Source organism: Mercurialis annua, linkage group LG7, assembly GCF_937616625.2.
Source record: "Mercurialis annua linkage group LG7, ddMerAnnu1.2, whole genome shotgun sequence".
Taxonomy (NCBI): domain Eukaryota; kingdom Viridiplantae; phylum Streptophyta; class Magnoliopsida; order Malpighiales; family Euphorbiaceae; genus Mercurialis; species Mercurialis annua.
Genome location: NC_065576.1, coordinates 1,585,453 through 1,600,322, shown reverse-complemented (window position 1 = coordinate 1,600,322; position 14,870 = coordinate 1,585,453). Strand labels below are relative to the sequence as shown.

Below are 14,870 nucleotides of genomic sequence, written 5' to 3'. Positions count from 1 at the left end.
TGACTGTTTGAGATTTTTTTTTTTAAAAGGTTTTGGAGGGTTGAAAAATATTTTCCAACCCCCCTCAACCCTCATATACCAACCCCTCAAATTGGAATGTTAGATTATTTTTAACTGAGTTTTTTTTATAAACTCTTACTTTACTTTATTATTTTTCCAAACACGGAAGGGTTAAACGTAACTCTTGCTTTCTTTTACCGTCCCTTATTTTAATTTGTTTTATTTTGAAAACTCAAACGTTACTTTACTCCCTTCTCTTCCAAACAAAGCCGGTATATGAGTGTACTAAAATTAACGTTCTTATCGGTTACACTACTAAAAAACAGCCATTTAGCGACAGATTTTTCCGTCGCTAAATGGCTAAATTCCGTCGCTAAACGAGTTTAGCGACGGACAACGTCCGTCGTTAAATATCCGGTCGCCAATTTTGTAGCGACCGAATACTTTTTTTTTGCGACGGATTTAAAAAAATTGCGACGGATTTTGCGACGGATTTAAATCCGTCGCAAATTTTTAAAAATAAAAAAAAAATATTTTTTAATTAAAATCGTAAAATGAAATATTATTTAAAAGCAAATTTTTAAAAATAAAAAAAAATATTTTTTAATTAAAATCGTAAAATGAAATATTATTTAAACGGTCAACCACCGTCACACACCCACCGGCTATACAACACACACCCGCACTGACCCGCAAATATCGCAAATTTTCCAACTTCCCAGTAGGTCATCCATCCTTCACATTACTCCCATCCACTCCTCTTTAACTTTGTAGTTCCCCCGCGCGTGACTCCAACTTATCCAGCTCAGATTCTTGTTTTATATCTATGTATATTATATTTAAATATAACAAAAAGGTACTCCCGTAATTTACTCCCATATTATATAAAATAATTATTTTTTCATACTAATTATTTTTAAATAAAATAAATTATTTTTTAATAATTATTTTAAATAAAAACAACAAATTATTACTATTACACTTTACTCCCACATTCTAATATAATAATTTTGTTATAAATAATTATTTTATTAATAAATAATTATAATAAATAATTAATTATTTTTAAATAAATAATTATAATAAATAAATAATTATAATAAATAAATAATTATTTTTTTAATAAATAATTACAATAAATAATTTTTTAATAAATTGTTTTATAATTAATATTGTTTTTATTAATAAATATTTGTTTTAATAAATACATTTTTTAAGTATAATTTTTTTAATAAAAATAATACTTTTAGCGACGGATTTAGTAATCCGTCGCTAAAAGTAAGCATTTAGCGACGGATGTGGTATTCCGTCGCTAAATGTATTACTTTTAGCGACGGATTACAAAATCTGTCGCTAAAAGTGAAAAACAAATTGGCGGGATGAATCCCGCCACTTTTAGCGACGGAATTTCCGTCGCTAAAAGTGGCGGGATTCATCCCGCCAATTTTCTTTAGGATTTAGCGACGGATTTTGAATCCGTCGCTAAATCCGTCGCAAATTTTGATTTTAGCGACGGATTTCAAATCCGTCGCTAAAATCCGTCGCTAAAATCCGTCGCAAATTGACTATTTTCTAGTAGTGTTAGTCTATTAAATTTATTAATTAGACAAAATGTTTAATTCAAACTTATATTTAATTAACAAAAAAATTATATAATTGATCGATATTAATAAATTAAATAAATAATTAACAAAAACATAATTTTTGCGCTAAGGCGTTTGTGCATGCTCACAGAATTAGTTGGAACACCATCATGTATATGTAAAAATTTGGTTATTCATGGCTTTTGTACAATTTTCATTATTTAGGTTAAAAATGCTTTTAGTATAAGATATATATATAAATATATAATAAACAAGATGTATGAACTTGTCAACCGGAAATTCTAACATTTTAATATGGCAACCAAAACACAACTATGGTATTTCTTTTTTCAATATTTGCGATAATTACCAAAAAGATTGCAAATAAAGAAGAGAAAAAGATTGGTGGTGGTTGTGTATTTGGTTTCCATACTTAAATAAAATAATTTATCAACTTAAATAAATTATTTTTACATATTTACCAAAAACTAATATCTACACAAATATGAAATACACCAATTTGATGTTTTTGTTCTTAGGGTTTATATCAAAAAATTAAAATTTACATTTATCCAAAACCAATTCATATTCATTAACTAATTGAGCAACAATTATAGTGGATATTTGGTTCATTTGGTAAATGTGGTCAGAGGAACTCTAAGTAGAGCAATTTGAGAAAAAAAATTGATACCGGCCGTTTGAGTTGGTTCGTTCCATTTTCACGAGAAATTCTTGTGTGAACCTAGTTCGGCACATAAGATTATGAATCATCCATTAAATACATGATACGTGGCGTAATTAAATGCCATAACCAATCAATAAATATAAAATTAATTAGTGATCTTTTAATTAGAATTAAATGTTATTTATTGATTGATTATGACATTTAATTACTTCACGTGTCATGCATTTAATGGATGGTTCACAATCCTACGTGGCGAACTAGGTTCACATAAGTATTTCTCCATTTTCACACACCTCTATTTATAAAAAAATAACAAACAATAAAAAAATTATTTTAAAACCCCCATATTTTTTATAATTCATATTGTGATATCTTTTATTTATAAAAAATAATAAACAATAAAAAATTGATTTAAAGGCGGGCTCGAATCCAGGCCTTTGAATGCAGCAACGGCTAGGCCCTCACTTGCATTTGACTATTCTTTTCAACAATTCTAAAGTTACGTTCTCGTGCTTAGGCTTGGCCACGCCACGTCATAATTGATGGCTCTCAACGATTGGTGGAGGCTTCTATTGGCAGGTGGACCCACCCAAAAAAATGCAAATAGTACCATGTTGTGGTTCCCAGGCTCTACTTAGCAGCGTGACCCCTCGTGACCAATGCGTTAAAATATCAAGACCCGTTGCATGAACGAGTATTTTTTACATACAACCATTACGTTATATTATTTTTTTTTTTTTTTAAATAATGAATATTTATAATATTTGATTTTTTAATTTATTAATTTATTACTATTTAATATTTTATATAATTAATATATTATAGTTTGTTATACGGATGACTTGCTATGACGATTGTGTTGTATAATTTTTCGGCCGAATGTTGTAAAAAGGCCGAATGTTCCAAACCTATATAGCGCCTACGTGACATGCACATATATGGAAAGGTAAGGATTTTTGTGAAACCAAATAATCAATTTTTGGCCAAAATTGACAAAATTAAAAGGTCATGACTTTTATGAAATCAAATAACCAGCTTTTGGCCAAAATCGATAAAATTGAAAGGTCATGATTTTTATGAAATTTTTGTGAAAAGTTTGTACTTTTTACGACATTTGGCCTAATTTTTCTATACTAAATTATGCCCGCTTTGTATGTTGTACACGTGTTGGTTCCTGGTGTGGCCCATATGCTTCTGATGAGTCGCTTCAAAAGGACCACCTGATTTTAATGCAAGCACGTCCATTTCTTCATAGAGTATATTCCTTATTATATCTTCATCATTTTTCTTTTAATGTATAATTATTTGAAATAGAGATGAGTTGGAAATGGCAATAATATTCTAGTACAAAAATATCAAATTATTACACTAATAATTTACTTCAAAATGAAAAATTCTATGTTATCTAGCTTTTTATGTTACCTTATAAATGTTCTAAATCATGATACTAATTGATATTATATATAATATTAATTATTAATTATTTGATTTTATATAGAATTGATATGACCTTCATTAATGGATAATTTTGATGCAAATCATATTATATGTCATACTATAAATAAATAGTTCACAATTTTATGTGTTAAAATATTTTCGAAAAAGGTCATTGTAGGCATGTTTCAAGTAATAAATAGAACAACAATTTTAGATGTAAGAGTATTTCATTTTAAGAGTCAATGGATTTTCATATATATAATTTTTGTCATAAATTTTGATTTATTGCAATTTATCGATTAATTACTTTAGTTTTTTTGTAACGAGAAGGTTGTATATTTAAAATAATGTTAGTAATTGTTTTTAAATATAAAGGCTATATATAATGATAAAATAATTTAAAATTGCTAAAGTTCGCAACACTAGCTATCACAAGTCAAGTATATCAATATTTAAATTTGATTATTTGACTCGACATATAACTCGAATAGTTCAAATTTAAAATTAATTGTATTGAATTTATTTAATTATTTTTGAAACGATCTCTAATAGCTTATCGGATGGTTGACTCTAATTATATTATTGACTTTAATTATATTATTTAGTTTACACTTTGCACAACATAAGTGACTTGAAATATAAATTTCTAAAATTGGTTGGAAGCCAAAATTAGAGTGTCTATGAGTGCCAAAAGAAAGTGAAGAAAAAGCAAATCGAGCAACTTGGGATAGACAAAGTTTGAGTATTAGTTTGGAATTTTTTGAGTAAGGATAAACACTTAAGAGTTAGAAAAAATGTTTTTGGATCAAGCGTTTATCACTACTGGTGTTGCTTTACGTGTTTCACACGTGGCTCGTGGTGTAACTCGTCAAATAATAATAATTATATTTATTAAATTAGGATAATCATATTTATGTTTAATTATAAATTGTATTTAAGTATAAAATTTTAAATAAATTTGAAATGATTAAAACATTATTATTGCTAATATGAAATAATTATATATTTGAAGTAGTTTATTTTATCTCATTATTCTAACTCTAGTAACTATTTTGATAATTTTTTGATAATTTATAAAGTATAAATTTTGAATTGATTTAATTTAATATCGATACCAAATCCTATTGCAATTACCTAATCTAATCCTATTCCAATGGAGTTTAATTTGCTTCATTCCTTCTTTCCATTTACCTAATCCTATAAGTTTAGAAACTTAGTAAATTGTATTGTATAAAATCTTTGTTGTACGTAGGATTGATATTTACTTGTTTAAATTAAACTCTAACTATATTATATATGTAATTAGACAATTATTATAATTTTTTTAATTAACTAAACAATTAATAAAGTAGTATATTTTAATTAGTATTCTAGATAATTATCTCAATATAGTAGTTTATTTTAGTTAGTACTCTAATTTCTCTTAACATAATAGTTTATTTTAGTTAGTACTCTAATTTCAATGATTATTTTAATAGTTTTTAATTACTAATTAAATTTTATAAGTGAAAAGGATATTAATGTAAATGTGCCTGTCCCCCCCCCCCATCCGTGCTTTTATATATAGTATAGATATAGATAGATAGATAGATATATTAACTTCTGTCAAAATGTAAAAACAACAAATTAAGAGCATTTAGCTCGAGCGCTATAGTTCAGATATAACTTGATTTAACTTTGGTTTTCATTGCAGAATAATTGATGCTTTTTATATAGCTCAATTAATTAATTTATGAGCTTCAACTTGTTTTCTAGGGATATTATAGCAAGTTGAAAAATTATTTTTGAGTTGTGTGAGAGGAATAAAACAGCGAAGGAAAAGCATAATATATATATATATTATTTAATCCATTTAAAACCAGTCATAATTTTTTTTAATAAAATTAATAGATAATACAATAAAATAAAATATCCATTGAATCTTAATAATTGTCATTATTATATTCTTATATTAAGTTTAAAAACATTAGTATTTCTCCATAAATATATAATTAAAGAAAAAATAATTTATCTATCCATAACTATAATCCTTTTACCAAATATATTATGATTTTTGAATTTTACCAATTTGTTCCGTTATTTATTTAATAGTTACCAAATATATCCAAAGATTGGATATATTTGAGTATATTCGGTAAAATTCAAATGAGTTTTAGTTATATTTAGCAAAGATTGTATAAATGGCGGATCAAATTGATAAAATTTAAAAATCATGATATATTTGGCAAAAAAAAACTATATTTATGAATAGATAAGTTCATTTTGCCTATAATTAATTGTCAAATTAAAAGAATTATCTTATATTATGCACTTTTTTCCCATCTTGATTTGATGTTTTTTTTTTAATGTGATTTGATGTTTATATTAGGTAGTAATTATTGATAACTTTTTCCCAATAGATCCTGACTCAAAATAAAGTTAATGAAAAAAATTAAAGAAGACAAAGAAGAAGTTGACAAGAAAAGATAAAAATAAAAAGTAAAGTACTATTATTGCATATTAACGGTAGACATTAAACAAACTTGTCCTTGCAATAGAATATAAGAACAAGAATATAATACAAGGTTTTTTTTTAGCATGAGCTAAAAAAATATAACTTGCTGAGAAGAAATGTCGTCAAATTTTTTTTGTTGTTGTTTCTCCTTGTGCATGGTTGATCCTGGAAAACACCATTGATGAACAGCCGCAGTAATTTGGGAAGAATGTTCAAAAATTGGGAGAAAAAAATCAAGCACAAGAGGGTGGTATTTTTGCAACTCCTTGCCGTTGTAGCTCTCCTATGACGCCGTCAAGAGACGGTGGCTTTAATCCGAGGGGAAGTGGCAGCCATGGTTTCACTAAAACATCTCCAATGGCTGCATCTATACTCTCGTTTGACTGTAAAATTGAAAATATATTCATTAATTAAGATCAAAAAAGATAACTTAAATGTGTAATTACGGAGAAACAAAAGAGCATTTGGCATAGGAAAAACATTGTGCAATGGATCATCAAAATGCAATGGTATTTGAAAATAATTAATTTCATGCAAACTAAGAAATTCAGTAGAACTTTTCAAAAAACTATATTTATTTTAAGGATTAATTACTATTACCACCGTAAATTTAGATATGAAAAACTGCGTTCCTCCTTAATTTAAAAATTTATTATTTTTCTCCCCTAACATTAAAAAAATTAACTGAAACCGCGCTTAATAAGGGGGTTTTATTTATATAAAACTTAAAAGTGAAGGAAAAGATAGTGATATTTTAAAATTTATCGGAAAAAATTTGGACATGAATTCTTGGGGCTATAATAATTAATTGTATTTTTAGATAAAATGATTTTATATATCATATAATTTTAAGCAATTATATGTTTAATTTTATGAAAAATCATATGTTATTATTAAATTAATATTATTATTATAAAACAAAATCTTCAAACATATATGGACTAATTTAACAATCCAAATCTTCAAAGAACATAAACTATTAAAATGCATCTTATTTTTATTATTTGGACTCTTCATTCTTTTCCCTTCTTCAAATATAATGGACTAAAATGTGAATCATTTCACTTCGATTGGTATTGAATAATATATTTTTAGTGTCATAATTTATAAAACCGAAAAATATCAATCATATATAAATAAATTGAAAATGGAAACCCATGAGAGTTAAATTATAAAAGTTAAAAAGAAGAATAAATATTGCAAGAATTCAGAAGAAAAACACTCACGGGATGAAAGTCGAAAGGAGGAGGATTGGTGCCAGATTGTCTCGTCGGGTCTACTTTATGCATGGCATGCGGTGGGATCCCATGAACAGGAGGTGTGCTAAATCTCTGCAAAAAATAACAAAATTTTCAAGAAAATGCAATCAGATAAAGCTAAAAGATTCCAATATTATACAATCTCGTGTACAAGAATCCAAGATTCAAGAAATAAAATGCTTTTGTATAGAGTACAAATGATTAGTTACCGTTGGTGGCATCACTGGCTGTGGATAGCAATGAGTTCCTGAAATTAGTCCATTTTGAACCTGCGTTTACACACAATATTATGCCGCTGTTCAGAATTTCAGACCTAATAATTTAACTTACTTTTTGGTACAGAGATGCAGGCATGCATAAGCCTAGATACAAAAGTTAAACACAAAATGCTCTAGTATAAGATATTCCATACACATAATGCACTAGTAAACAGTGGCCGAACCAAAACTTATTTGCAGTCGGAGCTTAGTTGTTAATTCACCTCTAATTTTTCGACAAATAATAGACTTAACTTTAATTTAACCTAAAATTTAACTCTATCTTTATAAAAATTATTTCTACTTTTAAGAAGAAAAAAACGGACCTAGCCGGTGCTGGAGCCCACCCTAGCCATAGGATGGTTCCGCTCCTACCAGTAAGACCTACATAAAAACTGTCAATTTGTGACTACTAATTTATGACAGAGTTCCCGTCCTAAAATTGTAATGAAACCGTAAAGAATTTGTAACGCATTTTTTAGATTTTATTATGTAATTTTGACAGAAAATGCTGTTATGATAGCTAATTGTTATTGAATGTGCTAATACCGTTAATACAAATTTATTATACTAGCTACACTAAATTAGATCTTTAGGCCCCCTTTGGAATAATTCCAATAGTGAATTGGAATTCATTTACAAATGAATTCTATATGGAAATCATTTACAAATGAATTACACCGTTTGGAATGAAAGAATACAAAATTTAAAATTGAAATGAATTCCATATATTTATGTTTGGAATGAATTCTAGAATTGAATTCTTTGTAACCTTATTCCCATATTAACCTTATAGACATTTTATTAAAAATATCTTTAAAATAGAAATAATCATTAACATTTTTAATAATATTAGCTTATTAAATATATATATATATATATATATATATATATATATATATATATATATATTTAAAATTAATAATACTAAAATCACTAATATTATGATTAAGATGTATAAAATAATTAATAATGATTTTTAAAAATTAAAAATAAAAATATACTACATAAAAAAGATGGAGATGAAAATTAGAAAGAAAAGATAGAAAGAAAAAAAATAGTAATAAAAATAAAAAGTGAAAGAAAATAAAAAAAAATAACTTTATAAAATAAGGACAAATTAGTCAAATAAAATTATTCTTTTAAATTTTTGGAATTCATTTGCAAATTCAACCTATTTTAGTTGGATTTGCAATTCCTCAAATTATAACTAAAACCAATTCCAGAATTTCAATTCCAAAAATTGTTTTAATAGGTTCATTTATTCCAAACACAAAAAATTAGAACTGAATTTATATCATTGTCTTTATATATTATTATTGCAATATTTTTGAAACTGCTACTAAATTATCTTATGATATTATTCCCATTGTCTTTTTCTTTGTCAACTTCCTTCATTTCTTTGACAGATTAAAACAAATTATAATGATAAATAAGCTACTAATCAGTTACCTTAAAGTATAGCCTGAGCTGTAGAGTAGAAAAATATATGGGAAACCTAATTTAGGGCTTGAGGCTTACCCGTTGCTGGTGGTGGTGATGGTGCCAATATGAAGGGTCTGGTGGTGGATGTGGAGGCCATGTATGCGGTGGCGGTGGATGTGAAGGCGGATGAGCTAGTTGTTTAGGCCACATGTGCATCACCGGTTGCTCCATTTGAGGATGACCCCATACATGCAACGGTCTAAAGTTTGGATGAGGATGAGGGGAATGGTGGTGCATCGGCGGAGGAAACCCCATCATAGGTGCATGCCAAGGTGTTATTTCTCTCTTCACACCGCCGCCGCCACCACCTCCTCCGGCAGCTCCATATATTTGCCGTCTGTGATTCCATGTTGCTGCCTCCGCTTCACGAGCCAGAACATGTTTCCGATGAGATCTATATTTCTGCACACAAATGAATATTCCAACTCATCAAATTAAATTCATACAGAAAGAATCTCCATATTGCACGAAAACATTTTCAATTTTATATTTTTGTTTTGTTGTTATAATGCTTCGAAACTCTATAATTATAATATCTTCTCGTAAAATATATAGTTTTTAACCCTAGTTTTCAATTTCCGCGTTTCTATTTTCGTAAATAGATATGCATGGGATGCTAGATCTAGAAGTGAATGGAATTGAAATGAAAGTTCAAAATTCCACTACTAAAAATGGAAATTCACTCAATTTTGACGGTCAACTGTCACCAAATCTGTCACTAATGGATGCATTTACCGACCGATGAGAGAGTGTCAGTAAAATCCGTCGATGATTAGCTGTTTTCCAGTAGTGTTCAACATCTATGTGAAAACCATTAATTTGATGAAATTAATATTTTGTGAATTTTCCATTTTCTTGGAAAGTAATGAAATGCATGTAAAACCAAGAAACAAGAAGACAACAATGGAGTTCTGTACATTTACTTCAGCCAGAAGGTATTGCCTCTCTCATGGAGAAACAAGATTAAGTGGTGGGATCAAAATGCCATAAATTTGCAGGCCAAAAGAAAAAGAAAACACAGTACAAAGCATGTGCTAAGAGATATACACAATTTAAGAAAAATAACTAACAAATTAGCTGCTTCAGATTCGATTTAATGAAATTTGACAGGATTTAAAAAAAAAACTCAAATTAAAATTATAAGAGCTTAAAGAGAATTTTAATGAACGTACTTGAAGATGGCTAGCAATGTTATGACGAGTGAGACAATCAATTCCCATAAGCTCCAAAATTCTTGAAGGGACTGCCTTATCCACTCCTAATTGCTCCACTGCTTGCACAAATCTTCTATGCAATTCTGGCGTCCAATCCACCTTCACACATTTCAAGAACATTGATTCAATTTTATATAAAATCTCACTAAAAAACAATCCCATAAAATTTAAACAATGATTCTCGTGAACCCTTTTGGTCCCATGAATTTTGCTTATATTTTTTCGAAATTGTTTCTCTATGTCAGGTCATCGAGAATGGTTAATTTTCTTGAATTTTTCTTAGTAAATGTATACTTTATTATATATTTTGTATTGTATTCAAGAAAATATAGCGATATTAATCTCAAATGAAACCTAATAATCAAATATTTATTACCTTAACTTTTCTTTTGCCTTGATTATTATGAGTATTATTGTTACTTTTAGCTTGTGTTGATGATGAAGAAGATGATGATTTTCTTCCTTTATCTCTCTTACTCACAATCTCCTCTCCTCTTGGACTCAAACTCGAATCCAAACCCGAACCTGAACCCGAGTTCTTATCTTCCTCATCTTTTCTTGAATTTTCCTCGGATTTTCCTTTACAAATCGAGGTGTTTATCTCCGATTCTTCGTCGGTACTAACTGAAAACTCGGCGAAAAGCTCCGAGTCCATCTCCAAATCCGGCAACACATCATCATCAAAAAGATCGTCGAAATCAATGGTTCCGAGCAAATCGGGGAACTCGTCGGTGTTGAAACTCTCCATTTGTTCTTGGATTTCATCTTTATTAGTAATTGTAGTGCTTATAAATGGTGACACAGCTAGCATCAATCCAATCAAAGTAGCTACTAATAATCAAAGTGAAACAAAAATCAAAAACTCGATACACAATCTATAATTAAATAGATATAGATATATAAACATACAATATATATGGTGCAATTACACTATATATTGCATGTAGAAAATATATAATTATAGCAAAAATAGCAAAGTGGATTTTTTTTTAAATTGGAGGGGGCAATGAGAGAGTAATATATGAACGGAAGTGTCCATATATTGTTGTGATTATTTTGCTGGTTTTTTTGTTTTGAAGTGTGTAAGTAGAGAGAGATTTGATTAGAACCACAACTTGTTTTTTAGATCTCTGAAAATTTGTTTGTTTTTATGCTTTTGTTTTGTTTGGATTTGCTATACTCATAATTGTATTACAGAGATTTATATATAATTTTATGAGCTTGTGGATGGCCTTTTTTGGTTTATAGATTTTCAAAATCTGGAAAAAGCTCGTGAACTTATATATTTATATATGAATAATAATGCACATGCATATACAATTAATCTATTTTAAGTAATTTATATTTATGTATCTAATATTAATATTATATTATAAAAACCAACTAAATATAATTTATAATTATAAAAAAAATCTATTTATTTACAGTGTGCTCAGCCAGCTTAACAAATATAATAAGCTTTTTATTTTAATATTAAATAAAATAAATATAGATAACATTGTAGTTTATATAAATACTTAATAAATTAATATGTATATATAAACTTTATTTTATATTAAAATTTATATAAAAATATTTCAAATTTTATAATAATTATTTAGATAATATAATTATTTCATGATTTGTATGAAACACGAGCTATTAAATACATATATGATATTTCATCAAAATAAAAAAAAAATCAGAAAGGCTGAAAAGAGCCTCATTGCTTGCTTGGCTGAAAATTATAAATTTGTTGAGTATTAATATAAGAAAGTTTCTTAAAAAAAGTTATAATTATTTATAAGAAAATATATATTATTTATAAAAGCAGATTAATTATAAATAGAAAAACGTTAAATCCGAAAGAGAGATGATGGGAAATAAAGAAGATAAAGAGGAAGACTCGAATCAAAGAAATGGAAATAGATTAGTATTATCTATATCTATATCTATACTATATCTAAAAGCACGGATGGGGGGGGGGGACAGGCACATTTACAATAATGTCCTTACTAATTATAAAAAATTTATTAGTTTAATTAATTATCCTAATCTAATTCATAAGCAATCTCCTAATACTATTTAAACTCTACCTTCAAATACATAAGCTATTTTCTAATGCAATTAAAACTCTACCTTTAATAATAATAACATGTTATATTAATCCTAATTCAACTCATAGTATATTTTCTAATCCAATCAAAACTCTAATTTTACTCCTATTAGTTATCAGATAAGAAATCGTCATTCTATCAAAAAAAAAAGATAAGAAATCATTAACTTGAATAATAAATAAATAAATTATGTTTTATATGATTTATTAATGAGTCTATTTCCATTTACCGATAGGTTTTATCATCTTTGTTAATGGTAACAGAGTTATATTATATTGTGACAAGATACAGCTCATGATCCCCCATGTTATCATGAGTCTCCAAATAGATTCTTATAACTTATAAGTTAATTATCATTTAAGTCCATATCAAATTTTTAACTATAAATCAACCTTCAAATTTGCATATATTTTCATAATTTACATTTTATTATTTACATTATTTGAAACTTAAAATTTATTATCTTCAATGATAAAAGAAAGTGTTATCTTCATTTTGTAAGTATTACTAATTAATTAAGTTTTTAATTTAGTTATATATTTAAGGGTTAATTCCTAAAAATATCACGAACTTTACACGAAGTTTCATTTTAATCATGACCTTTAAAAGTTGTCATTTATAGGCACGAACTTTCATTTTGTTTCAAATTTATCATTTCAGTGTATTTTTGTCTACTAAATTCTTCAATAAACCATTAATGAAAGACTCAAATTATAAATCGACATCAAATCTTATTATCTTTTAGTTAGAGTATATAGGATTAGAAATTTTTGGTTAGATAAAATACATCGGATTTTACTTTGGTGATAGATTTGAAAAAAAATGAAAGTTCGTGCCTTTAAATGACAACTTTTAAAGTTCATGATTAAAATGAAACTTCATGTAAAGTTCGTGATTTTTTTAGGAATTAACCCTATATTTAATAATTAAAAGAATTCAGATAACTTATTTGATTATCAGTGTTAAAGTTTTATTTGTTATTAATATTTTAAGAAGCTAATAAAACATTGAGTAGCTGCATTGGACATATATTTTATGCTTAATAAATATATATTTATTGAATTTAATTAATTATTGAATTACAATATAGGGTTAATGTATAAAAATTAACCAACTTTACACGTTTTTTCATTCAAATCATGCAGTTTAAATTTTCTCATTTCCATGCACGAACTACCACTTTTTTTCAAATTCATGCACGGTGCTGAGTTGCCACGGTCCCAAGTAATTCGCTGAGGTAGAGGTCATTTTACACCAATGAATGAGTGCCACCTCAGCACCGTACATAAATTTGAAAAAAAATGGTAGTTCGTGCATGAAAATGAGAAAATTTAAATTATGTGATTAAAATGAAAAAACGTGTAAAATTCGTGATTGTTTTTACATTAACCCTACAATATAATAATGACAACTATGTGGAATCATATTTTAGAACAAGGTTCGATTCACCCCTCCGCTTATTAACTATGAATGAAAACGTTTAAGCTAAGTTACAAACTTACAATAGAGTAAAGGTCATTTCAATTAATATAAAATGCATGATACTCTATTTAAATGCTGATATATATGGCTTAAAAATAGTTTAAGATATTATCTAACTGAACAAAAAAATAATATTAATATTAATGAAAAATAAAATATAATGATATAGTTATAATAAATTTAGTCCAACTCATTAAGTATCTTTTAAACCAATTAAACTTCTAACTAATTTAACATTGATTATAATTATAAAATAAAGTATAATTATAACAAATTTAATTAATATAATATTACACTTTTAATTATTAGTATGTATTAATTAACATAATTAGTTGTCTTAATCCAACTCATTAAGATATTTTTAATCCTACAAAAACTCTGATTAATCTAATATTAATTATACGTAAAATATATTAGTATAATTATAATAAATTTAATTAATATAATATAATATTATATTTATTTCCAATTAAAAGTCTGACTAATTTAATATTAATTATAAAATAAAGTAAATTTAATTAATATATAAATCGACGAGTCACATTACGAGCCACGTGCGTAGCACGTAATGCGAAACTAGTTATAATAAAGTCAGTCATGTTTATCTGTTGTGTTGTGGAAAAAGAAGTCATTGAATTGAATCATGTGATGGAGCAAAATCACCTTCGCTTGTTATTAATTGGCAACAATATATTATATTTATAAATTTATATATAAAATTATCTTAAATTAGTTTAGAAAAAAAATATCTTTAATATTTTATAAACTTAAAATATTTATTTTAAAATATTTGAAAGCTTGTTTTAATGGTCAACTTATTTAATATGCATGAAGTCAAAGGTTCGAACCCCTATTTCTCCTTACGTCGTATTTTACTT

General features: G+C 26.8%; 1 protein-coding gene across 1 annotated transcript; it reads right to left on the bottom strand.

Annotated features, from left to right (window-relative positions):
* Nucleotides 1–6,171: 6,171 nt before the first annotated feature.
* On the bottom strand, nt 6,172–11,575 carry LOC126657392 (transcription activator GLK1-like). Its single transcript, XM_050352065.2, has 6 exons — nt 10,791–11,575; nt 10,373–10,513; nt 9,237–9,602; nt 7,668–7,727; nt 7,426–7,530; nt 6,172–6,582 (listed from the first exon to the last, which is right to left on the bottom strand). The coding sequence occupies exons 1-6, from the start codon at nt 11,223–11,225 to the stop codon at nt 6,433–6,435; spliced, it is 1,257 nt and encodes a 418-aa protein (XP_050208022.1). The 5' UTR covers nt 11,226–11,575; the 3' UTR covers nt 6,172–6,432.
* Nucleotides 11,576–14,870: the final 3,295 nt, after the last annotated feature.

What these genes read in the sequence shown, in the direction of transcription:
- LOC126657392 (XM_050352065.2), bottom strand. Translation starts at nt 11,225, where the DNA reads ATGCTAGCTGTGTCACCATTTATAAGCACTACAATTACTAATAAAGAT. An exon ending in ACATTGCTAGCCATCTTCAA is followed by an intron (nt 9,603 to 10,372) that starts GTACGTTCATTA and finishes ATTTGTGTGCAG; the next exon opens with AAATATAGATCTCATCGGAA. An exon ending in ATCACCACCACCAGCAACGG is followed by an intron (nt 7,728 to 9,236) that starts GTAAGCCTCAAG and finishes GTGTAAACGCAG; the next exon opens with GTTCAAAATGGACTAATTTC.